General features: G+C 53.5%; 2 protein-coding genes and 1 non-coding gene across 13 annotated transcripts in view; 2 read left to right on the top strand and 1 right to left on the bottom strand.

Annotated features, from left to right (window-relative positions):
• The window catches only part of SLC28A1 (solute carrier family 28 member 1), a 98,693-nt gene extending 82,362 nt beyond the window's left edge, over nt 1-16,331 (top strand). For both annotated transcript variants that reach the window (XM_045561622.1, XM_045561621.1), the window contains exons 11-18: nt 829-954; nt 7,465-7,595; nt 9,428-9,596; nt 9,712-9,909; nt 13,105-13,186; nt 13,854-13,952; nt 14,035-14,146; nt 14,429-16,331. In XM_045561622.1, coding sequence (XP_045417578.1) covers nt 829-954; nt 7,465-7,595; nt 9,428-9,596; nt 9,712-9,909; nt 13,105-13,186; nt 13,854-13,952; nt 14,035-14,146; nt 14,429-14,501 — 990 coding nt within the window. In that variant the 3' untranslated portion in view covers nt 14,502-16,331. The remainder of the gene's footprint in view (nt 1-828; nt 955-7,464; nt 7,596-9,427; nt 9,597-9,711; nt 9,910-13,104; nt 13,187-13,853; nt 13,953-14,034; nt 14,147-14,428) is intronic.
• On the bottom strand, nt 12,019-12,125 carry LOC123645330. The gene has a single exon (XR_006737520.1). It is a non-coding gene; the product is annotated as a U6 spliceosomal RNA (small nuclear RNA).
• A 2,965-nt stretch (nt 16,332-19,296) lies between the features above and the next one.
• Nucleotides 19,297-25,197, top strand: part of PDE8A (phosphodiesterase 8A) — a 134,581-nt gene continuing 128,680 nt past the window's right edge. For 2 of the 10 annotated variants that reach the window (XM_045561614.1, XM_045561619.1), the window contains exon 1: nt 21,751-22,313. In XM_045561614.1, the coding sequence (XP_045417570.1) occupies nt 22,104-22,313 (210 nt within the window). In that variant the 5' untranslated portion in view covers nt 21,751-22,103. Of the gene's footprint in view, nt 19,459-21,750; nt 22,314-25,197 lie in introns of those variants that run through there. The other 8 variants (XR_006737401.1, XM_045561615.1, XM_045561613.1 and 5 more) reach the window with 7 other exon arrangements.

Below are 25,197 nucleotides of genomic sequence, written 5' to 3'. Positions count from 1 at the left end.
AGTCACCCGTGTGTCTGCGGCAGACTCGCAGGCCTGCTGAGCTCCTCACCTCGCTGCGCGGATTCCTGCCTCGGGCCTCTGCTCTTCACTCTGCCTGGGTGCTGTGCCCCCAAATCCTGCGGTTGCTCCTTCAGCTCTCAGCTGACCCGGACCCAGGGTCACCTCCCCGGGGAGCCCCTTGCTGATTACTCAATTTGAAATGCTCCTGAAGCGCTAGGCGTTCTCTGTCATGTATCCTCTTAGCTTTTATTAATGTCACCATCTAAAGTGCCACCGCTTATCTACTTGGTCCCTTGCTGATGATCCATGTCCCCACCACCTGCTTAAGCCCCTCCCACCCTCCTGGGCTCCCAGGCTAGAAACTGCACAGGGCAGGGACTTGGTCTTGTTCACCTGGTACCCTTTTCCTCTGGAGCAGTGCCTGGAACACAGTAGGTGCTCAATAACTATGCTTTGAGTGAACAGTGAGGGCCAGGCTGCCCAGTGCTCTGAAGCGAACACACCATCTAACGTCCCAGCGCCTTGCTTTTGGGCCACCCCCAGGGCTTCCTTACAGCTCAGGCCTGGCACCTGCTTCCCACCCATGTGCGGAGCAGGGCTCATTCTCTGAGCCTCTCGGAGCCTCCGTGTGCTTTGCTTGGAAGTGGGGGTGACTGTTCCTCTCTCAGAAGGTTGTGAGCGACGGTGGGCAGGTGCTTCGTGGTTGCTGGCACATGACAGGCTGTGGGCACAGTGTCACTGTGACCTGTCCACTCCTGGGGCAGGGGGCAGTGGAGGGAGTGCCCAACCACTCCAGCTCTGCTTGTCTGACATCTTTCCTCTTTGCAGACCGAGGTTCCTCTACTGCTCCGGCCCTACTTGGCAGACATGACACTCTCTGAAATCCACGTTGTCCTGACCGGAGGCTACTCCACCATTGCTGGCAGCCTGCTGGGCGTCTATATCTCCTTTGGGGTAGGTAGAGGCTCCTTCTGCTTGACTGTGCCCAGGACCTGAAACCCACCTTCGTGGGAGCCCAACACAGCTCCGGCCAGAGCAGCCCTGGGGTCTCTCTGAGCCTGGAGCCCGGGCTGCTGTGCTGGGGAGAGGAGAGGCGTCCCCTGGGCAAGGCAGGCCTGGAGGCTGCACCATTTGCTCAGGCTTCTCCCATGGCCACTGGGGGAAAGACTCCCAGTATTCCATGTACGGAGTGCCTGCTACGTACCAGGCAGTGTGCTAGTTGTTTTAATATCCCCATTTCAAAGATGAGGAAATTGAGGCGTAGAGAATAAGTGAGAAACCCAATGCCAGGATCTGAGCCCAGATCTGTGTGACCCCAAAACTCATGCTCACTTCTCCACAGTCCCACACCCAGGCTGTCCCTGGAGAGATACCCTACTCCTTCCCTGCTGCTCCCCCACACTATCTGGGCTCACGTCCTTCCTCTGTTCCTACATTATTGCTGGTGCAGCTACTGATCACCTGCACTTGTAGGTCAAATAACAGCGGTGTGACCCGGGCGCTTAGACCAGTCACAGTCCTCCTCCTGCGCCACAGGCAGAGGAACCTGCTGTGGATCCCGGTGCCTTATACTTCCTTGTGCTTCCACCAGCAGATCCTCAAAGATGGTGGGTTTTTCCTTAACTGTCAAAGCAATCCTCAGTTGTTGCAAAAGTGACAGTTGAAAATCTCTTTCTTAACCCCACTTCCCACGAGTAACTGCTTTTAACAGCTTAGAGCAGTGGTTCTCAAAGTGTGGTCCGTGGACTAGCACCATCGGCTCACCTGAGAACTTGCTAGAAATGCAGAGTCTCAGCCCATCCCAGACCTGCACAATCAGAAACACAGGTTTGGGGCCTGACATACTGATGGTCGCTCGATCTGAGACCCACTGACTTAAAAATATGTCATTCCAGAGCTTTCTGTGTGGCCATCTAAGTGCATATACCTGAACGCAGACGCTTCCTTTCTTTTTCATAAAAGATGAGGTAATTCTACCCATACTTTTCTGCAACTTGCTCTTTTCTTGTAACATTCTGGGCAAGACACAAAATCCAGAGGGACAAAAGAAATAGTCGGCAGAGCTGACTAATGTAAATGAAAAACGTGATTTGGCGGAAAGTCACCATTTAAAAAGTTATTGATCAGGAGAAAATATTTCATAAATTATGAAAACATATTCAATCTCACTGATCAAAGAAATTCAAACAATAATATATTTATGTCTTCTAAATGATATGCAATACTCTATGTGCCTCTAAATGGCCAGGGGGTAGGGTACTCACCCACTCATGGTGGGAGTTTAATTTGCTATAACCTTTTTGGAGAAAATCTATCCATCAAATTTTTAAAACTTTTTAAATTACATTTTATTTTTTGTACATGTATCAGTCAATTTAAAAATACTCCTTCCCTCTGATCCAGTGAGGAATATTATGATACAGAAATGTCCTCACAAGTGTTAAAGCAATGTAAAATTTTGACATTATTTGTAACTGTGAACAAAGAAAAGCCGGAATGTTCCACAGGTTGGGGATGACTGGGGTGAGTTACTCCACGTGTGGCAATGCCACTGAGCCCAGGAGCGAGGACACCTGGTTTGCAGAGAGACCCTGAGCTGCCTGTGCCTGTCCCCCAGGCTCTCCTGATGCTGCATGTGTATGGGTGGGGGGACCACAGAACAACTGCGCTGTCCCCTTCTCTGGTCCCGAACTACACCTGTCTCTCATCTCTGTCCCTGGCGGTGGCCGAGGGGTGGGTAAGAGGACAAGCCAGGCTGCCCTTCAGTCTAATCTTCACTCAGGACGCCTGGGCCACACCAAGACGCTCAGCTCCACTCCCCACAGAGCTGCCTGGGCAGAGCTGGTGGCTGTGTGACTTTTCAAGAAGGGCCCCTTGCACGCTGGGACTTTGGTTTCTGGCCAAGCACCCGAGACTGTCATCTGCTTTGCACCTTGTGTCACTGAGGCCCGGGAAGGGCTCCTCAGAGCTGGTGCAGCCCCCACCCACCCATTGCCAGTTGTCTTGGGAAGGAATTTGATGTTTCAGAAATTGAAACCCAAAACTTTCTTCCTGAAACTTTTTCATGGTAGGACATTGGGGAAGGCGATGCCATAATATTTTCAGGACTTAGGACCTTTAAATGTTTTAACCTTGCTTTGGTCCCTAGAGTTATGAAAAGAATACCTCTGGTGTTCTCCTGGTGCAAAAGCGTCACTGCGGCTCCCAGCCATTGCTTAAAACCAAAATACTGGAAGAACGTTTTCCCTTTCTATGCTCTGGCTTTATACCCAGCCTCCTTCTTTTTTTTTTTTTTTTTTTGAGACAGAGTCTCGCTTTGTCGCCCAGGCTAGAGTGAGTGCCGTGGCATCAGCCTAGCTCACAGCAACCTCAAACTCCTGGGCTTAAGCGATCCTACTGCCTCAGCCTCCCGAGTAGCTGGGACTACAGGCATGTGCCACCATGCCCGGCTAATTTTTTCTATATAGATTTTTAGCTGTCCAAATCATTTCTTTCTATTTTTGGTAGAGACGGGGTCTCACTCTTGCTCAGGCTGGTCTCGAACTCCTGACCTCGAGCGATCCACCCGCCTCGGCCTCCCAGAGTGCTAGGATTACAGGCGTGAGCCACCGCGCCCGGCCCCAGCCTCCTTCCTTCCCTTTCTCAGGCCACAGTCCAGGCCCAGCCCTGGGTAATCTGGCCTCCCCAGGGACAGAGCCTGGGAACCTACTTCCCTTTAGCTGTAGGGAATGTGCAGGTGGCCAGGGTCGGTTGTGTGCCCTTGGGCCTGCAGTCACAGCCTCTGGTTTGGAAGCCCCAGGCTACAACAGAGCTGGCTCAGGGGGAGAGCCTGGAATAGGTCTTCCTCCCCTCCTCCCTTTTCCCCTCCTCCCATCTTCTCCCCTCCTCCCATCTTCTCCTCCTCCCATCTTCCCCTCCTCCCCTCCTCCCATCTTCCCCTCCTCCCCTCCTCCCATCTTCCCCTCCTCCCCCCCTCCCCTCCATCTTCCTCTCCTCCCCTCCTCCCATCTTCCTCTCTTCCCCTCCTCTCTCCCTCCCCTCCTACCCCTGGACCTGGCACTCTCCAGTCTATGGAGAAGCTCTCTTCTGCCCCCTCTGGGCTGTTGGCCGCCACTGCAGCATCTGCCTTCCCCCCTCTCCCCTCTGTTCTTTAACTCCAGCCCAGTCAGGTCCTCAGTATCCTTGGCTCCGCCCTCAGCCCTCTTATCCCAGAAGAGTCCCTCTTGCTGTTTCCTCCAAGCCCCCATATACTTAAGACCTTTCTCTCTGTTGTTCAGCCTCTGGCTCCCTTTGCCCCGCGCCCCTCCTATTGCTGATACACGGACATTTCTAGACCTGCGCTGTTGCCACAGTAGCCACCGACCACACGTGGCTGTTAAGTACTTGAACTGTGACATGCACTGAGACTTAGTGCAGGAAAAAGATTGAGATTTTATTAATAATTTTATATTGATTGCACAGGTGGAAAGAAAATACTTTGGATATATTGGATAAATAAAACATTAAAACTAACAGGCTGGCACAGTGGCTCACACATATAATCCTAGCACTCTGGGAGGCTGAGGTGGGAGAATAATTTTGGCAGGGGTTCAAGACCAGCCTGAGCAACATAGAGAGACCCCGTCTCTACAAAAAATAGAAATATCATCCAGGCGTGGTGCTTGAGCCTGGAGTCCCAGCTCCTCGGGAGGCTGAGGCAGCAGGATCCCTTCAGCCCAGGCGTTTGAGGTTGCAGTGAGCTATGGTGACGCCACTGCACTCTAGCCAGGGTGACAGAGTGAGACCCTGTCTCCAGAAAAATAAATAAATAATTTATCCTGTTCCTGTTTATGTTTTAAGATATGGCTACTGTAATAGAAAATTTTACATTATGGATGTGTTTCCCATAATATTTGCATTGAGCAATGCTGGTCTAGGCCTCCCCCCAGGTCCGTGCCTCCAGGGGTCACAGCTGAACCCTTTCATTGCGACTCCCACACACAGCTGCACCCACACCGTCCTTCCCCAAGGCTCTAAAGTAGACAACGGCTCCCCTGGTAACCCCTAGAGACTGGCCCCTCTGCCGGCTCAGGGACCCCATGAGAGGAGACCCAGATGTGAGCCTCAAGCTGCGAACACAGGCTGGGCAGGGTGACACTGAGCACTTGGCCACCCATGTTCCTCCAGGAATTGTGCACAGGGCCTGTGAGACCCCGCGCAGGGTCCAGTGAGAGTCTACAGCTTAGTGTCCCCATCTGTACAACGGGCAGAGTCACTGCCCACTGCATGGCCGGGCAGGGATTAAATACAGTAACATGCGGAGGATGCCTCACGTGGAGGTGAAGGAGCGAAAACTCTTTCCTGACACGTTGGGGTCAGAAATCTGTCCTTCTGAAACTGTCCATTTAATGCTTTGCAGTTGTCTGGATTTACTCCCTTTCTCAGCAGAGATCCTTTAGAAAATTTAAGTGGGGCGTTCTTACCCTTGACCCCTGTCCACATGGGACACCTTTGGGTCAGAGAGAGGAGGGCCGTGGCAGGAGTGGGCCCTCGGGTGGCAGGACAGAAGGCATTCCTGACCGGGTGCCTGGAGGCAGGGCTGGGGGATGTCATGGCCTTGCAGAGTAGCTGGCAGTGGGGAGGCTGGGTGGGGGCTGACCCAGCACCCAGGGAGCCCCGCCTGTGCGGGACTCAGCCCTTTCCACAGGGAGCAGGAAACAACCGGCTGCCGCATTTGAGGCTGTGGCCACCACTGGCCCACTCAGAGGACAGTGTCCAGGAATGTGACAACTGCAGAGTATGTTCCCCGCTGGGACCCAAGTTTACAAACCAGACGTAATCTACAAGCCAGAGGAAGGGGCAGAGTCCTGGCTGGTGGAGGGAAAAGTCCCAAGATTCGGGTGTGGTACTGTCCTCACTGGAGCTGGGCCACGGAGGAGGGAGGTGAAGTCCCAACGCCCAGCCCAGACAGTGCAGAGAGGACACTGCCCCCAGCGGGGCTTCATCCCGCAGGGAGCAGGACCCGGGGCCCGCACACCTGTCAGGCTGTCGCTGGTTCTTGTCCACGTTTTAAGGAATTTCTGTTTGTCATGGAAAAGAACAACTGGGGTTTAGAAGAAGAAGAAGGACGATCCACGGGTTTCAGAGCCTGGGAGCGTTTCCCGCCTGGCTTCCCATTGGCAGGTGCTGGTACGTCCCTGGGGTGACAACGGGGTGTCTCTCTGGCTTCTGCCTTTGCTTTTATCAGCCTGATCATGGACTTCAACGTCCCTCCTCCTCCTTCACCTTTTTATTTGAAATTTGAGAATGAGGTTGGCTTACTGTAGACAATAAGGAGAACAAGTCTATTTTACAATCATGAAAAGGATATTGAGGATATTTTGAAAGATACTGAAAAGCAGAAAGGAAAGAAAATCACCATGGACCCGGTACCAGGGACAGCTAGTGCACTGACATTCCGGGGTATTCTTTCTGCTCTTCTTTCCGTGCATCGCTGGGGTTTGTTTTCTCCCCCGTCGTCTTGGTTATTCTCTGCGTGCGACTGTGTGGGCACATGCCTGTGGTATCACGAGACTTTGAGAACCATCATTTTCAGTGGCAGCGTGACAGCGTGTGGCCATTGTCCTGTTGTTAGATGTTTGAGTTCGTTCAAATTTCCCCGCTCAGTAAATGACACAGTGGTGGGGAAAGTTAAAGTGTCGCATCTACCTCTGTGGAAGAGAACAGGGAAGCAAAGTGCTTGGGGTCACAGTGAGGATGAAAATTCAGGAGGGAGAATGCTGGGGGGCGGTCCTGGAGGCTGACCCAGGGCCAAAGGATGGCTGTTGTAGGCGGCAGATTTCCTGGGAAACAGTTCTCGAACTACAGGAGCGGTGTCATGCACTGCCTTGAGGTGGTGAGTTCCCCGTCACAGTGAGCATTCAAAGTGAATCCTATAGAGGGAGTACAATTCCTGCACTAGGACATGACCTACGCTAAGGTTGAATTGGGTTACCTCTTAAATCCATCTCAACTATCAGTTCTGGAGCTTTGTTGAAAACCATCACAAAACCCTCAGCAAACAGAGAAACTCAGCTAATGCGGATTAGTGATAAAGACAGCTAAAAAACTTCCTAAAAAGGAAGGAAGAAACTTGAGCTTGGAGCCAAAAAATGTGATGGGTTCTAACGCCTTCTCTTCTTTTTTTTTGGGCAAGTCGTATTTAATCCGTTGGAGCTTCAGTTTCCTCATCTGTAAAATGGGGATAGCAGCACTTGCCCTACCTAACTTAGGGAAGCTCTGGGAGGAAGTACGAGTCCTGTACATACAGCCTGTGACCCTCTGTGCACAAAAGGTATTGTTATTAGCAATGATGATAGCAGTAATGACAACAAGGACATACCAGTGGGGAGACTACACATTTCCCCCTGCCAACCTGGGCCTCAGTCCTTGGCCCCCATCATTTCTCTGACCGTCCGCCTGTCACCCCCACCCTCACTCTTGCAGATCGATGCCGCCTCATTGATTGCTGCGTCTGTGATGGCTGCCCCTTGTGCTTTGGCCCTCTCCAAGCTGGTCTACCCGGAGGTGGAGGAGTCCAAGTTTAAGAGTGAGAAAGGAGTGAAACTGACCTACGGGTGAGCGCAGCAGGAGGGCCTGCAGATGCAGGGGTGGTGTCGGGGGGAGCACAGGCTCAGGGTCCTGTTCTCTCTGCCCATCACTGTCCTCCACCAGCCCAGGCCCACCTGTCCTCTTCCGCTGCCCTGGTTGTGCCTGAGTCCATTCTCTGATGCTTATAAGAGAATACCTGAAACTGGGTCATTTATGAGCCAGGGGAATTCATTTCTTACATTTATGGAGGCTGAGAAGTCCAAAGTCAAGGGGCTGCATTTGCTGAGAGCCTTCTTGCTGTCAGGGACTCTGCAGAGTGCTGAGATGGTGCAGGGCATCGTGTAGTGAGGGGACTGAGTGTGCTACCTGCTAGCTCAGGTCACTCTTTCTCTTCTTATGAAGCCACCAGTGCCACTCCCCTGATAACCCATTGATCCAAAATCAGTGTCAGTCCCCATGACCCAATCATCTCTCAAAGCCCCCACCTCTCCATACTGCCCCATTGGGGGTTAAGTTTTGACACGAGTTGCAGAGGGAACAAACATTCAAAGCACAGTGCTTGCAAACATGCAGACTCTCCTTCTCACGTGTTAATCTCCACTGTCTGACCAGCAGGAAACAGCAGACTGGTCCAGGCTTGGGAGTGAGGCCTGGATTTGGGGGTGTGGCCTGGGGCCTGTGTATGTATGTCACGAAAAGGTTTCATGCCACCTCCTCCACATGCCTGAGCCCTGACCACCAGGTGTCAACCACATGTTGACGTATTTCGCACTCTTTGATTTCACTTACTTCCTAACATCTCTTCATCACAGTCTTAACCAGTGTTGTGTAACATTTAATTCTTAAAAAATGTTGAAAACGCACCCTATGGACAAATGTGCTTGGGGACACAGTGGGCAACCCCAATGTCACAACGTCCTGAGGCTCCAGGGCAGTGCTGTCCCATGGAAAGAGAACATGAGCTGCATCTGTCATCTTCAATTTCCTCGAGCTGTCTTTTAAAAACCACAAAGAGGGCCAGGTGAGGTGGGTCACATCTGTAATCCTTGCACTCTGGGAGGTCCAGGCTGAAGGATCACTTGAGCTCAGGAGTTCTAGACCAGCCTGAGCAAGAGCAAGACCCCATCTTTACTAACAATGGAAAAATTAGCCAGGCATGGTAGCACAGGCCTGTAGTACCAGGTACTTGGGAGGCAGAGGCAAGAGGATCACTTGAGCTCAAGAGTTTGAGGTTGCAGTGAGCTGTGATGACTTCACTGTACTCTACACATGTCAACAGAGCCAGACCCTGTCTCAAAATAAAAAAAAAAGAAAAAAAGGAAAGAACAGAAAGGACAAAAATATAAACAAAATATTCTAATGCTGAAATGTTAACTAAACTCTTTGTCCTTTTTTTGGTCACAGGGTCTCAAAAGAAGGACAAAGAAATGGGGGATTTTAATAAGATATTTTACTTAAGCCAACATACCCAAAATATTCTCGTTTCAACATAAAAAATTTATATTTCAATCAATGTGAAAGTTCTTGAAATAGTTTGCATTGGTTCATACTAAATCCCCAAAGTCTGGTGTGTGTCTTACATTTATAGCACAAGTCAGTTTGACCCAGCCTCCCTTCACGTGGTCAAAAGCCACATATGGCTAATGGCTTCCGTGTGGGCCAGCGCCGTGCTAGAAACCTGAGTGTCATCCCAGTGCTTTGACCATCCCCTCTCTTGCGCTCTGGGTCTCAGAGGGAAAACAAGGGACCTCTGGCTCTGAAATGCTCTGTCCAAGCTTTCTCCTTGAGCCTGTAGGATGGGGACCCTTGCCATTTGTGGGGACAGGCCAATAATGATCACTTTTGACCCCAACAACAGGGATGCTCAGAACCTCATGGAAGCAGTCAGCAGTGGGGCCACCATCGCAGTGAAAGTGGTCACCAACATTATTGCCAACCTGATTGCGTACCTCGCTGTGCTGGCCTTCATCAACGCTGTCCTCTCCTGGCTGGGAAACATGGTGGACATCGACGGGCTCAGCTTCCAGGTGTGGGTCCAGCCAGCCCGCTCAGCCTGTGGAGGGGATGGCCTCGGGTGGGCAGTGGGCAGTGGCCTGGGCCCAGCACAGGGTCCCAGCCATGCTTCTTGTCCTCACGCCCTAGCTCATCTGCTCCTACATCCTGCGGCCTGTGGCCTTCCTGATGGGCGTGGCCTGGGAGGACTGCCCCGTCGTGGCTGAGCTGCTGGGGATGAAGCTGTTTGTGAACGAGTTTGTGGCCTATCAGGAACTGTCCACATACAAGCAGCGCCGCCTGGCAGGGGCTGAGGAGTGGGTTGGCACCAGGAAGCAATGGATCTCTGTGAGTGTCTGCGTCCCCCCCTGCAGCCTGGCTCCCTGGGCCTGGCTGAGACACACTGAAGTGGCACTTAACCTGCCACATCCTATGGTCCTGGGAAACAGGATGGCTTCAGGCTTTGCTGCCATCTCTCTTGGGGCCTCTCAGGAGGCCGAGGTGCAGGTGTGAAGAAAGAGCCTTGTTTGAGATAGCTGAGATCTAGGTCTACATGAGCCACCCGCTGTGGCGTTGGGCCACTCGCTGTGCCTTGCCCCTGCAGTTGGAACACAGGGGGCAGTACCTGCCACAGTACCCGAAGGCATAAGCGTGAGCTTCCCATGAGCCGGGAGAGGGAGCGAGACAGGCAGAGCTCACCATCCCCTCCCCTGCTAACATACTGCGTGCAGTCCAGGGCTTGGCTCTTCGGTTAAAATTTATTCTAACAAGCCTCCGAAGCTCCATAAAATTAACCATTCTAAATGAATGCAATCTCAAGTAACATTACTGAGAATGAAAAAATTATCTGTAACCTCACATCAGAAAATAACAACTGTAGTTCTCCCCCTTTTCTTCTATTCTTTTGAAGAGACGTTTACATTGTTGCTGTTAGAGCATCCACACTGGGGTGTGGCCAGCTCTGTTTTTTACTTACTGTTATAAACTAAGCATCATTTTCCACATATGTGACCTAACACATTTAACATGTCCCTGCTGTTGGGCCATTCAGGTCAACTCCATCATTTGACCATTATCCACCGTGTTGAAATGAACATCCTTGTGCGTAGAACTTTTCCCTTTTCCTGGATCATTTCCTCAGGAGGTGTCCCGGATGTGGGCTGCTTGAGTCACACAGGAGTCCTCTGCGGTTGCTGCCGGGAGCCTCCCCAAAGGGTGGCAGCAGCTGAAGCCATCAGCTGAAATGACAGGCCCCGGCCGTGCCGTGAGCATTTGCTTCACCACACACCAAACAGCTTTCAGTAGCCTCTTTACAAAAACAGGTTTTCTACTTTAATGAGCAAATAATAGCTCATTGTATTAATTCGCATTACTTGGGTGACTGGAAACTTTTAACGGGAAATATTTTTCTTGCCATTTTGATTATTTTTAATGATAAAGAAATGTAGTCTTTAGTTAAAAAATAGTCTGTGTGAAGTAAAAAACACAAGTTTCTCCTCGCTCCTTGCCCTCAGCCCTGGTCTCACCCCTTCCTCCGAGGTAATAGCAGGCACGGCCCCTGGGGGTCTTTTTTATGAACGTAGCTCCTTCAGCAGGTGTCTGTGGAGACCACTTAGGCGCTGGGCACCGGGACGACAGGGGCAGTTAGGTGGACACAGTGGCTCCCGCCTCTAGTCGTGGCACTTCGGGAGGCTGAGGCAGGCAGATCACTTGAGCCCAGGAGCTTGATGTTGCTGTGACCTATGATGACACCCACTGCACTCTAGCCTGAGTGACAGAACAAGATCCTGTCATTAAAAAAAAAAAAGAAAAGTAAAGAAAAGAAAAGGCAAAAGGTGGAGGCGGGTAATCAGACAGACATGGTCTCTGCTCTCATGGAACTTATGTCTAGTGAGAGACACAGATAGTATAAGAAAGTAATAAAAAATAAATATCCACAATTTATGGTAAGTTCTATGAAGAAAACAACAAGAAAAAGGAGAGAAGTGTTTTCCTTGGCTGCTCTGGTCAGAAGAGGCCTCCTTCACGTGTGGCATTTAGGCTAAGACTTGGAGGAAGGAAACAGGGCCAGCCAGGAGCAGCTGGGAAGAACATTCCAGACAAAGGAAGAGGCCTGTGCAAAGGCCCTGAGGTTGCAAAGCACGTGGTCTGTTTAGGGAACAGAGAGGGGATAAGCACAGCTAGAGCAGGGGTGATTGTAAAAGAGAGTGGCAGAGGAGCAGGAAGTTACTGAGGATTGGACAGTTTGCATGTTAAGATCACTCGGGCTGCTGTAGGGAGCCCAGCTGTAGGTGAGCAGGCTGGGATACAGGTGCCTTAATACTTTCCCAGTAATATTTATATAAACTCTTTGTTATAAAAACATTAGGCCTTTTCTGTTATATTTCCCGCTTGCATATTTCCTAGTCTTTTCTTTTTTTCCCCCTTCATTTTGTAAACAGGGATTGGTTTTTGTTTTTAAAGATGGAATCTCTCATGCATCTGCCTGTCAGCCTTGCGCAGGGGCCGTGCTAACCTGCTCTGTGTCGTTCCGGGTTTAGTTCATGTGTTGCTGACGTGAGCACAGGGATATATTTTACACCAAAGCTTTTCTGTTGTGATTTCTTCCATTATTTCTAAACTTAGACAGTTATTTGATAAGCCTTAAAGTCCTGAGACTATATGATGTTCTTAGGGCCAGGAGACTTGGAGTCAGACAGGGCTGAGTTCATATTCTCACACAGCCACCTTCTTGCTGTGTGAACTGCCTCAGTTCCGTAAGCTTTCCCCTGAGCATCACTTGGCTCCTCTCCAAAACAAGAGCAATAATACTACCTTTTAACAACAGTAATTATCTATATTTTCTAATGTTATATGTTTGAAATATTAATATTTATCTGCTTTGATGATGTACAATTAATGTATATGGTCTGAGGTATGGACCTAAACCAATTTTTTTTCCAAATTTTTTCATTTTGGCTCTTAAGACTAATTTCTGGGACATTAAAACAACTGTTCAGAATGACAGGTAAGACCCGCCTTACTCAAACACGTGCTCTATGCCTGGCCTTTCCCAAACATGAGATGAGCCTTACGACAGCCCTGCCCGGCAAGGACTATCATCCCACACTCCAGATGGAGAAGCGAAACCTTTAAAAGTCTGTTGACTTGCTTGAGGTGATACTTGGTGGCATAAGCCTGGGCGCCAGGTTGGCTGGGCTCCAAGTCCCTTGCTCTGTCCGGCAGGCCACACTCCCCCACTCCTGGCATGACAGCACAGCAACCAGAAGCGCAGGGCTACAGTGTTGGAGACAGAGCTTAGTAGGGCCAGAGTGAGAGCACTGAGCGAGGCAGTCACATCCAGACAGGCTGGTGATGAAGATGAAGGGGTTGAAGGACAGGTGGGAGAGGTGGGAGTGGGGGACCTGGGTGGGCACAGCACAGAGAGCTCGAAGGGCAGGGACATGTAGGATGTGGGTGAAATTAAGGCCAGAGAGCCTGGGTGGTGTGGGGGTGCCCGTCCCCCTCTGAGGGAGCCCCTCCCTGTTCATCTGTGTATTTCAGGTCAGAGCAGAAACCCTCACGACGTTTGCCCTCTGTGGGTTTGCCAACTTCAGCTCCATCGGGATCATGCTGGGAGGCCTGAGTGAGTCCCCTCCCCCGTGTCCTGGAGAGTTGGGGGCCTGAACTCGCTGGTACCTGTGGGGCTCAGCTGTCTTGCCTGTCCAAGGCAGGGCCTGCACAAAGCCGCCACGGAGGTTCGTCCCAGCCCATGTTCTCCGCGGCTGGGGGTCGCCCAGGAGGTCAGCACCTTGGCCTTGCAGGCCAAGCCTGGCTCAGGACAGGAGGTGTGGTGCAGGCTTGTCCCCCGAGGCTTTGGCCTGCCTTCCCCACAGCTGCAGTGGGCAGGAGGCTCTGCTCCGTCCTCAGCTCTTTACAAATAGCATGTCCACTCCTCACGGCCACCTGCCTGGTGGCGTAATCATGCCATTTTGCAGAGAGGAAACTGAGTCTTGGAGAAGTGAAGTGATGGCCCAAGCTAGTCAGTGGCTGAGCCTGTGTTTAATCCCAGGTCTGCCTGACTCCAAACTCAGGTTTGTTCCTGCACCTGCCACTAATGGCACGTGGGGCATCACCTAGGGGTCAGAGCCAGGCCAGAATAGCTCCCAAACTCAGCAAGTGGCCAGGAGGACATCGTCTGTCCCTCTGGCCACCCAGAAGCAGAAGGGAGGTCAGCAGACATACCCAGAGCCACAGAACGTGGGCAGAGAGGTACGTGGCTTCCTCGGCCCAAGCACTCTGTTGCTTTGCAGCCTCCATGGTCCCCCAACGGAGGAGCGACATCTCCCGGATCGTGCTCCGGGCGCTCTTGACAGGCACCTGTGTGAACCTAGTCAACGCCTGCGTGGCAGGTGAGTGCAGCCTGGCAGGCGCAGCACCTGGGACCGTGATTTTCTAGGGGGGGCTCTGCTCACCAGCTGCTCTCCCTCGCAGGCATCCTCTACGTACCCAGGGGAGCCGAGGTCGACTGCGTGTCCCTGCTAAACACAACCCTCAGCAGCACTAGCTTTGAGGTGTACCAGTGCTGCCGCCAGGCCTTCCAGAGGTGAGGGCCAGGCACGGGGCTGTGGGGGCAGGGGGGGTACCAGCGGTGATGGCGTGCGGAAGGCCCCTGTGGCTGGGGATGCCTTTGGCACCAGGGAGAGGGGTAGCAATATCATGGCTGTGGCTGATGTGGCCAGGGGAGGAGGAAGTGAAGGCTTGAGGATCAAGTCTGAAGAGGAAGGTGGACCAGAGACGTGCAGGAACTTTCTCACGGCTGCACGGCCTGGTAGTGGCCAGCAGAGCCAGCCTGCAGCTCTCACAGAAACCTCTGCTTTCCTTTCAGCGTCGGCCTGGAGTTCGGCCCAGTGGCCCTGAACACCTGCTGTCAGTTTTACAGCCACCCGATCTGTGCGTAGCACGGACGGACATCCTTGTGCCTTCTGAGGGCTGTTCTTCCCCAGGAAGCACCTGTCCCCATCTTCCCCTCTCCAGGCCCCTCCTCAGGGAAGCCGCAGGGCTTAGACCCTCAGTCGCACACTTGGCAATGAAAGCAGCCACCTTGCTGAAATGGCAGGAACATACCTAATCCCGCAATTTGCTAACAGCATGTGCAGATGAGTCATGAGCGGTGTCCCTGCTCTGTCTCTGCCTGGCTGGCAGGCACCCTGCAGGGACCCCTGTGCTCACAAAGGCCTGGAAGGAGCCAGCAGACAACAAGGGCTTGCAGAGCTTTCTATTTGCATGGGCAGAATCTGCTTTTAGAATTTGTGTTACAGCCTCCAGGAGTTCCTGGAAAGCCCCTGGAGGGACAGCAGGGGGCAAGCTGCAGGCCCCAGTTTCCTGCCCCAAACCATATCTGAGGCCAAATCGCATCCCCTGCGATGAGCCTGACTACATCTCAGACATAACCGCGTGTCCGGGAGCAGAAAAAGCAGGAAAGACGGACCAGCTGACATTGCAGCCTCCTGCTACTTACTCCACAGCCACCTCTGCTTTAACTGACAGCAGTCACCAATTCTTTTCTTTCTCTTTGTCCCCATAAAATCAGCAGGTCACTTGTCCTTCCTGCTGACACCCCTTCTCTTTCTTTGGGATGCCACACCTTGTCCCTGTTCTCCCTGCCTTCCCTCTCTCTCTCTCTATCTCACTCCTTTCTCCCCAAGAAGATAAACTTTTTACTTTATGTATACTAACCCCAGTGTGAGAAATCCTTCTCCACCCGCACCGTGAGCACCTACTAGGCTTTCCACACTAACAGGACAGGGGTGATGGACTCAGCGGGGACTTCAGTAAAGTGAGGACACCTCCTAGTTGAGCCCCTCTCTCTGCGCCCCCGCTTCCTACCTCCCTGAAACGTGAGTTCTCAGGCTCACCTGTGCCTCCTTGTGTTTCCCCTCCACATGCAAACAGCAGCCTGGTCCTCTCAGTCCCCCTCTCCTTGGGGTCCCTCACATGCACCTCGCCCTTCTGCTGTGGGCCCCACACCGAAGCCTGCTCCCTCCTCCCTTCCCAGGCACTAGGGTCTCTCCGTGGCTTCCCTGCAGATGATGTGTCCTGGAGACTCCTTTGACCCTCACAGGCTGACCTGAGCCCCTGCCCTCAGGACGTGAGCTCGCAGAGGGAAGGCTGGGCCTGACTGCTAAAGCCATAGCTAGGCCTTTGCCTTCTCTCTGCAGCGGCCCTCCCCGCCCCCAGCATCTGCCACCTGTTCCCACTCCCCATGGGCTGCTGGCAGGAGGCCTTGCTGCTGTGGACGGCACCACCGCCCGCCAGCGTCGGCCGTCAGCCCCTCCCGGCCTGTCTGCTGGCCTCGGGTCCCCCAGCTGGGTCGTGGAACAGTCCAAGGACTCCCCTGACCTCCCTCCCTGGACGCCCTGCACACTCGTCACATGGCCAGTGGCGTTCCCGCGAGGACTCTGAGCCCCTGAACACAGGGCTCCCAATGTACCACAGTGTCTGAGTCCATTAGGGCTGATAGAGCAGAATACCATGAACTGGATAGCTCATAAACAACAGAAACATACTTCTCACAGTCCTGGACGGTGAGGAGTCCAAAATCAAGGCAGTGACAGATTCAGGGTTTGTTCAGAGCCCATTTCTCACAAATGGCACCTTCTTGCTGTGTCCTCACATGGTGGAAGAGGTGAGCAGGCTCCCTCAGGCCTCTACAGAAGGGCACTAATCCCTGGCTGGGCACAGTGGCTCAAGCCTGTCATCCCAGCACTTTGGGAGGCCGAGACGGGAGGATTACGTGAGGCCTCCCTGGACAACATAGTGAGATTCCATCTGAAATTATAATATTATTTTTGTTTTGAGACATGGTCTTGCTCTGTCACCTGGGCTAGTGTACAGTGGTATCATTGTAGCTCACAGCAACCTCAAACCCCTGAGCTCAAGCGATCTCCTGCCTCAGCCCCCCGAGTAGCTGAGACTACACGCGAGTACCTGGCTAATTCTTCTATTTTTTGTACAGATGGGGTTTTGCTCTTGTGTAAGGCCCAGTGTAAAAGGAAGGTGCAGGGCCGCTGATTCAACAATTATTAAGAATTTCAAGATGGGCCGGGCGCGGCGGCTCATACCTGTAATCCTGGCACTCTGGGAGGCCAAGGTGGGAGGATCACTTGTGGTCAGGAGTTCGAGACCAGCCTGAGCAAGAGTGAGACCCCGTCTCTACTAAAAATAGAAAGAAATTATACGGACAGCTAAAAATATATATATAGAAATATTAGCCAGGCATGGTGGCCCATGCCTGTAATCCCAGCGACTCGGGAGGTGGAGGCAGAAGGATCGCTTGAGCCCAGGAGTTTGAGGTTGCTGTGAGGTAGGCTGATGCCATGGCACTCTAGCCTGGGCAACAGAGCAAGACTCTGTCTGAAAAAAAGAAAAAAAGAATTTCAAGATGGTGACATCAGGCACTAAACCCAGAGTGGAGCCCTGCTATGCACGGGGCCCTGTTACTGGACAGCTCTCAGACCCATGACGCCAGCCCTGGGAGTAGGGACAGACACCCCCTGGAATACCTGTTAAGAACCTGGGACAAGGACCTCCTTGCTGTGGTGGGAACCCACAGTGCAGTCACAGGCTGTGAGGGTGGAGGCCAGGGATCCTGAAGGCCGTGGCTCCACCCTCACAGAGGGTGGCCTGGAGCCTGGAGCGTCAAGCTGTCAGGACCGTGACAGGTCTAGTGGCCTCTGGGTCCCTGGTGCTGAGTTCACGCTGTCCCTCTTGTATTTGGGATAGGAGAACCCCTTAGTGCAAGCCCCTAAGTGCCCACCTTTGCTAAGCTAGAGCTGGTTTCTGACATTCACGACCAAGCCCAGCAGCCCTAAGGATCCTGGACTTCATCCAGCAGCAGGAGAGGAGCTGCCACCCTCGCTAGTGGGAAAGGGCAGGTGGAGCCAAGGCCAGGCACGTGGGGAGGGCCCTGTGGACGGAGCCCTCTGATGGACGTGGAGGAGCCTGAGACTGCGGCAGTCAAAAGTCCCGTGGAGAAAGGGAGTCCACACTGAGTGGTTAGCCCAGGGCTCCAGGCGCAGCACAAGAGCCAGGGGCTGCAGCCCGAGGGAGGAGGAGGTGCAGGCACACACCTGAGCTCTGGAGGTAGCGCAGGCTCCTCCTGGGGCCTCACTGCTCTACCTGCCAGTGTTGGGGCGCTGCTCCTTCCTTGCAGGTTTTGCCCAAGGGTGGTCACCCAGTCCCTCCCTTATCTGAGAAAGGCTGGAACATTCACAAACACTTGACTAAAGGCTGGAGAGTGTCAAGAGGGATAAAGACAAAGAGGTCGAGGGATCTGGAGACGACCAAGAGAGGTCTTGCATCTGGGACTGACTACACCCCCTTTTTCTAGGGGCAGAGAGGGCGTCCAGGGAGCTCCCCCTTCAGTCTCTCAGCGTCAGATGAGCTCTCATTTCCCCTCTTCCCTTCCCGAGCTGAGGCGGGGTACATACCTTCAGGTCACGCAGTTCCCCCTCTGGGAGTCCATCCTACAGAAAACGTTACACTCACGGACGTTCACTGCAGCCGCATCTGTAATATTGCAATAGCTGTGCCTCTGTGTGTGTGTGTGTGTGTGTGTGTGTGTGTGTGTGTGATTGTGTGTTATAGAAACATGTCTGGGGCACATAGTCCTAACTATTAACAGCATTTACCTCTACGGAAGGAAGGGGGTAGGGAAGGAAGAGACTTTCCTCTGCCTCTCTACACTTTCTAAACATCTGCAAAGTTTGAATTTATTATTTTTCCAGCATGTATTCAGGTATAATTTACAGAATGTGTAATTTTTAAATAATGACAATTAAAAAAATAACATTATACCAAAGGTTGCAAGTTAGAGAAAAGAACATGAAGTTGGATGTCACAGATTTGAACGGGGGGTTGAGCCTCGTGGTAGTTTCATTTCCTGCTCTGGTTTTTAGCGGTCTAGGGCAGGACGGGAGGAAGGGCTGCTAAGTTGACCCAGGAGAAGGCAGAAAGCTAAGGTGTGGGGGCGCAGCAGTGGAGAGTGGGGAACCCGTAGCCTCAAGGCCACATGGGGCCCTCCGGATATCCAAGTGCAGGCCTTAGACCAAACCCAAACTTCATAGAACAAATCCTGTCACATTTGCATTCAGTGAAAAGGCCACATGAGACCCCAAGCTGGCAGGTTCCCTCCGCATTGTCAGTCAGCACATTTAATCTTCCTGAGGTAGATGGGAATCCTAGATTTGCAGGGGAGGAAAGGGGTGAGAGAGGCACTCAGGAGCGCAAGGTCTAGGAGAAGGTGGGGCTGGGATTCAGATCAAGAAGAGTCCCCCGCCTGTGCTGCCCGGGCCCAGGTCCATGGGGGAAGAGCGGGAGGGGTGAAGAACTCGGTGCCAGGCGCGCAGTGTGGGAATTGCTGTCCCCTGGGTGGAGAAGCAAAGCCAGGAGGGAGAACTGGCTGTGCAGAGGATGGACTTTAGCAGAAGAGCTGTGGACACGGAGCAGGTGTGGGTTTCAGAGGAGCAGAGCTGTGTGGGACCAGCGTCTTCATGCCTCTGACGAACTGGTGAGGGCCCATGAGGGCTGAGACGTCTCCTGGGAATGGACCGACCTGAACCCACAAAACGTGGTGGGGGACTGTCAGGGGCCGGGCCTAGGTCCCTTGGTTGTCCTCCTTCCCAGCCCCTGGGAGTAAGAACTGGAGTAAGCATTCCACTGGCCGTCTCAGCCGTGGGGGTCAAGCAGCTCTGGCCGGGGGCGCTGCCCCTGGGTGCAGTGGCCGGGGGCTGCTGACGGAGTGTGTTCTACTTCCTGCCACAGAACCGTGAGGCTCCTGCGTGGGAGACGTGGTGGCTGTGCCTACCTTCCGAAATGCCTGGGACTGTTCATGGGCTCCCGAGTCACCTCCTAGAGGTGGGATTCTTTGCAGGGGCCCGGGACACCTGGGTGCGTTAGTGAGTGGCCCAGGCCAGTGAGGTTTGGGTTGTGTCAGTGTGACCCCTTCCATGTCCCCTGTCAGTGTGGCCCAGGGAATTTGTGGTTTCACAGGGCAGAGGAGTGCGCAGGGAACTCAGGTGGAGGCCATAGGGAAGGAGGGCGGGTAGAATGAACTGTGACCTCCTGGAGGGTCCCAGGCTGAGCTCTGGGTTTGAGAAAAAGGGGGCTGAGACCCCGGGAGCCCACCGGTGACTCCTCCTGTTCCTATGTCCTCCTGCCCAGTTCCTAGCCTTAGCCTAGGACTTACTCTGTAAGTCTAGGGACCCCAAATTACAGAGGTGGCGATCAACCAGCACAGCTTTTTGGGAACCAGCTCCTGACTGCCCAGCCTACCCCAAGGGCACCAGCCTGATGGGGGGCAGGGCGGGCTGGTTTTTCACGCCAGCCCTAGTCCCCACCCTCCTCATCAGTGCCTGGCCAAGGACTTTCAAGGGGAGGTGGGACGAGGAGGGCCTGCCTGCAAGAGGACAGCCCAGAGGGCTGGAGCAGGCTGGAGCCCCTGGGGCGGCAAGGTCAGCGCCCAGTCCTCAAGGCCGCACTGCTCCCCAGGGCGGGGAGGAGATGCTGCTTTGGTCGGCCTTGGACTCTGGTGCTTCAAAGCATTTTCACCAGGAATTATCCTTTATTCACGGGGATCCAGATTCTACATGGAAAATTACCTCCTAAAACTGCAGATCAAGGTGGGTAAGACCCTGTAATTTCGGTGGAATAAGGGGTGATGTTAATCACCTTTCCTGTGTTTTCCAAGACGTCTTCATGGAGCAGGTGGTGCTTGTATAAGGCAGAGGCATAAATATTATTATTGCTCAATGTGCTTAAATCCTGGAGCCACGTGCCGGTGGTTTGGGCCAGTTTGGCTGGCAAGGTGGGCAACTCGCTCAGAACCGCTCTGGGGTCCCTGGATTTTGCTCTGCCACCCTGGGGAACCTCTGGGTGCGCACCCCCGGGGGAGGGGCGCTGGGCTGCCACAGGGGACCTGGCTCCTGAGCCTGTCCCAGCGCTAAGCAGGGACTCCAGCCTGGGGCACGCCTCAGGGTCTTCACAGTAGCCAGGACTGGACAGGGAGCCAAGGCCTCTCGGGGTTGCTCCTGGCCTCGCTGGGAAAGGTGTGGACCGCAGCAGAGGAAGGGAAGGGGCAGGCCGCGCCAGCGCCAGGGTCCCGCAGACAGGAATCCCAGGGAGGGCAGGAGGGCTGGCAGGGGTCCCAGGTGGCCTGTTCCGGGGTCATCAGCCCTCCAGCTGAAGGGGAGGAGCCCCAGCCACAGAGACCTTAAGTGACTGGCCTGAGGTCACACAGCAAGCTGGTGGTGGTGTTTGAGTCCGCCCTGTCCAAGGGTGCTCCCAGGCTCCAGCGCCCTCCCCCGGTCCTGCTCCTGCCAGTAAGGTGCCTCTGGGGTCTGGAACGCGGAGGGCAGGTGTCCCCAAGCCTGACAGGAAGCCTAACTCCGCAGCCGCCCAGAGGCCTGGGAGCCCAAGGCTTGGCTCCCGGCAAAGACGCCGCACCCCCGCCCGGGACCAGAGCACCCGGCCCTCGCTGACACCCGCAGGGCGGTCCTTGCAGCCGCCTTGTATAGGTGACAGCTCCCAGGCTCAGACACAGTGACCAGAGCGAGGTCACGGAGCTGCTAAGTTACAGAGCCTGGGTTCAATCCCTGAGGTCTGGCGGCCCCGCGCCAGAGGAGGCTGTGTGTCCCTGGGCAAGTCCCTTTACTTCTCTGGGCGACCTGGCGAAGCGCCCTTGGCGGCGGCCACGCATGCTCAGTCGCGGGGGCGCCCCCTGTTTTGCAGTGAGGCCTGCGCTCCCCAGAGGTCACCGCGGGGGGTTGAGCGCGGCCAGTGCCAGGCAGGACCCGGGCCCTGCCGCTGAGAGGGAGCCGCACGCCCGCGGCCCGCTGTATTCAGTAGCCGCTTCCGTGCTGCTCAGTGGTGTGGCCCCAGCCAGGGCAGCGCAGGAGCTCCCCTCCCTGCTCCAGCGGACACGGCCTGGCCGCCCCGACGGCTGCTCAGTGCCCTGCGCCTCCGGGCCCGGACGGCGGGAGCGTCCACGCTAGCGTCGTCCCCACTGGGCTCTGCCCGGGCCGCTTCCTCGAGGGCGGCGGCCCAGTAGGCGGGGCCGCGTGGGTGTCCACCGTGAGGTGGAGTCGGGACCGGGGCGGGGCGGGGCGGGGCCGGGAGCTCCCTCCCCTGGGGGTCGCTCGCGCGGCGCGGACTCCCCGGCTCCGGTGAGTGGAGCGCAAATCTCGGCCCCGCCGGTGCCCGGAAGCGCGGCGCGGCCGCGGCGAGCGCGGCGAAGAGAGGGAGGCGTCCGCGGCTCCCTCCTCAGGAAGGGCACGTTTGGAGGGGCGGCCGCGGGGCGCCGCCCGCCCCAGCGCCCCCTCCTCAGCTCCGCGCCCGCAGCGCGGTGACCGAGTGGCCGCGCTCCTGACGCCAGACCCGGGCTCGCACCGCCGCCCGCCAGGCGGCGCTGACAGGGCGCCCGCGGCGGCCCCGAGGCGCCGGGCTGGCCGTTTGCTGACCGGATCGCGGCTGCCCGCCAGCGTGTCCGCGGCGCCGCCGCCGGCATGGGTTGCGCCCCGAGCACCCACATTTCCGAGGGCCGGGCGGTGTACCAAGGCGGCGAGGAGGCCGCGGTCGCCCCGGGGCCCGCGGCGCCGCCGCCGCCGTCGTCCGGCCGGCCGTCCCTCACACAGGGCCAGAAGATGACCGCCCTGCGCCCGGCCCGCGCCGCCAGCCTCGCGGAGTCCGAGCCTCGCGACGGCAGCGGGAAGAAGGTAAGGGGCGCCGGGCGGGCTGCGGCCCCTCGTCCGCGGCGAAGCGCGGGCAGCTTTCCCGCGGGGGCCAGGCGGGGCTCCCGGCCTGGCCGCGGTGCCCTCTCGCCCCCTTTGGGTGGCTTCCACGGACGCCCGCCGCCCTTCTGGCCGGGCAGCGTGCGGAGGAGGAGGACGCCGTCCCGGGGACGCTGGGTGGCAGGCTCGCGGCTAGGACGGTGGCCGAGCCCGGGGTCGGTTCCTGGGACACATGATTCGCCCCAAGCAGCAGGGCTGCTGTGAGCCTGAGGTGGCGCTTGGGTCAGTTCCCTGTCAAAGAGCCAGCGGTGCAGAGGAACCCCCAGGGTCTCCTGGCGCTCGCTGAAATGTGAAATCAGTGTGCACTTTGTTCCTGCGGTGCCCTGGGAGAAAGGGAAGGACAGCTGGCCCCGAGAGCCTGGGTCACCCCGCCACTGTTCGCCCTGTCAGCTTTGCACATACGGTTGCAGTTTTCCGTGTTCTTTGGGGCTGTAGAGATGGAATGTGGAACATCAGCTTTGCTGTGTTGCAGGTGTAGTGGAGGTTCACGGTTATTAGCGTACGTTCCGTATTTAAAGCGGCTGTGATTACAGAATAGTCTCCGAAGGCGATGTTTGAAGCGTTCAGCAGAAAGAAGCCTTTTATTAAGCAGTCTTACTGGGACATTTTGTAACTGTTACTGTCACTTTTTTTAATTGCGCTTGTTCTCCAGGGCTTATTGCCTTGGCTTATGTTTTGTCAAAGTGTCTGGCTCGGTCTTTGTTAAGGTTTTCTAAAAGAAAGCGAAAAAGGCAAAATTGGTGTGTTAAGGCACACAGCAGCTTTCCAGTTCTCCGATTCTAAAGTTTAAAGCTCGAACTCATGCGTAGGTTTATGTTTTATTAAACTGGTAAAAAGTAAAACACCCAGTGTGTGTGGCTGCAGATTGTTGAATATCATCCCTCTCACCATCAATTTTCAAAAGACTTAATTTGCCAAATTTTCTTGATGTTTGTTGCTTTCCAAGGACTGCTACACCTGGGAAGTTTGAGGGATATAGCTTGATCTACTTCCTGTTTGAAGGTTCTAGCAGTCATCATGATACATTTTCCACATGCAAGGGAAAAGTCTTTTTCAGTGTTGCAAGACAGAGTTGAAGTGATTTCCCCACTCCTCTCATACCCTAAGTGAAAACTCAGCTTCGTTCTAATTGTCACAAGTTGAATTCCGTCTCCTATAGAATCTTTGAAGAAAGTGGCGGTGTAGGCTCTTAACCCAGGCTGCTCTTAGTATCCGTGTAAAGCTCATGCATTAAGCCTACCTACCTAGCTTAGGAAAAAACAAAAGCATTATGTAGGCAAAGTTGAATGGGGCAACTTTCAAGCTTTCAAGTGTTTGACTCAAATCTAACATTGGTTTATTTGCATTAAGTAGTATTATAGTTTTAGATTATCAAAGTAGCCCTTTTAGTAAGAGGCCCGTGTGTGTCTTACAGGCCTTTTTGCAGTGGGCTAGGCGTCCTGAAGTTCACCTGGGTGTCTTGTGAGCCTCCCAGTGCAGCACCTTGCTCTCCTGCTGCCCACAGTGCCTACTGCTAAGAGTCCCTGCGTCACGTATTCCGCCACAGTGGCAGACGACCATTGCCTTGTGTTGGGGCCCCCAAAATGGATTCATACTTACGGTGCCAGTGCAGTGGCATGCTAACTAAATGTTCATTTTTTGTGTGAACTGAATGCTGAGACATTTTCAGTCATTGTAATTGGATGTCATAAAGCCTCCAATAGAGGCTTTAAGATAATATTAGTATTTTCAGAGCAGGAGTCAAATTATAAATTATAACAGCTGAAATAATACTTGTTATTCATGAACTGTACGTATTGATTCCACGTCTCAGCTACAGATATTTATATTTAGGTGTAGCAGAGAATAGAGCAGAGGTAAATATCAGCATTTTTTTAGTTCATTATTTTTTGTTTAAAGGAATGAATCTTATAAGATATTAAATATGCTCTAGAAATTCGTGTTTAGAGAAGATAAACTTCCAGGAGTTTATCAAAAGCAAGTTATTATAAAAGTAATTTTAGCTTATATGAACCTTTCAGGATCCAATTGTAGTTCATTAAAAAAGCTCTTAAAATGCAGCAAGTCCATATATCTTTGAATTTGAATAAGAAATTCACTGGAGGAAGTTTTTAGTGTCCTGCAGCATATAATAAATATCAGTTCATCAGAGTGGTTGGGAGACTGATAATTAATTGCATTTTGAAATTAAGCCGTGTGTGCCCTACACTGCAGTGTGTCCCACGTGTGTTCCATGGAGCAATTTGTGGATTGTTAATCAGTATTACCTGAACAAAGAGTTCCATGGTCAAGTAAGTTTGGGAAATACAGGTTGAAAATTCCTAATCTGAAAATTGGAAATCCAAAATGTTCCACACTCTGAAACTTGTTTGAGCGCTGACATGATGCTCAAAGGAAATGCTCACGGGTGCATTTCAGATTCTGGATTTTCACATTAGGGATGCTGACCTGGTGAAGTATAACACAAATATTCCAAAGTAAAAAACAAATTCTGAAATCCGAAACCCTTCTGGTCCTGAGCATTTGGGATAAGGGATACTAGATAACCTATACTGGCTTCAGCTAGTTTCATCCAGGACTTGTCAGAGAACTTAAATTTCTTAAAATGCTTTGTGAATCTGTAATTGCTGTTTGGAGTGTTCTGCATTTCCTAAACTTTTTGATTATGAACCCTTTTCCTTGAGGCAGGCCACATGTCGAGATCTGATTCCTTATGTGAGCTACCAATATTCAAAGTAGAAGAAATATACTTAACAGTAAAAACAAAATGTAATTTGCTTCTTAATTATTCCAGAGGTACTTTAGAATC

This window comes from Lemur catta, chromosome 9 (assembly GCF_020740605.2).
Source record: "Lemur catta isolate mLemCat1 chromosome 9, mLemCat1.pri, whole genome shotgun sequence".
NCBI lineage: Eukaryota > Metazoa > Chordata > Mammalia > Primates > Lemuridae > Lemur > Lemur catta.
The sequence above is the reverse complement of the archived record's forward strand: the minus strand, read 5'-3'. Positions and strand labels throughout refer to the sequence as shown.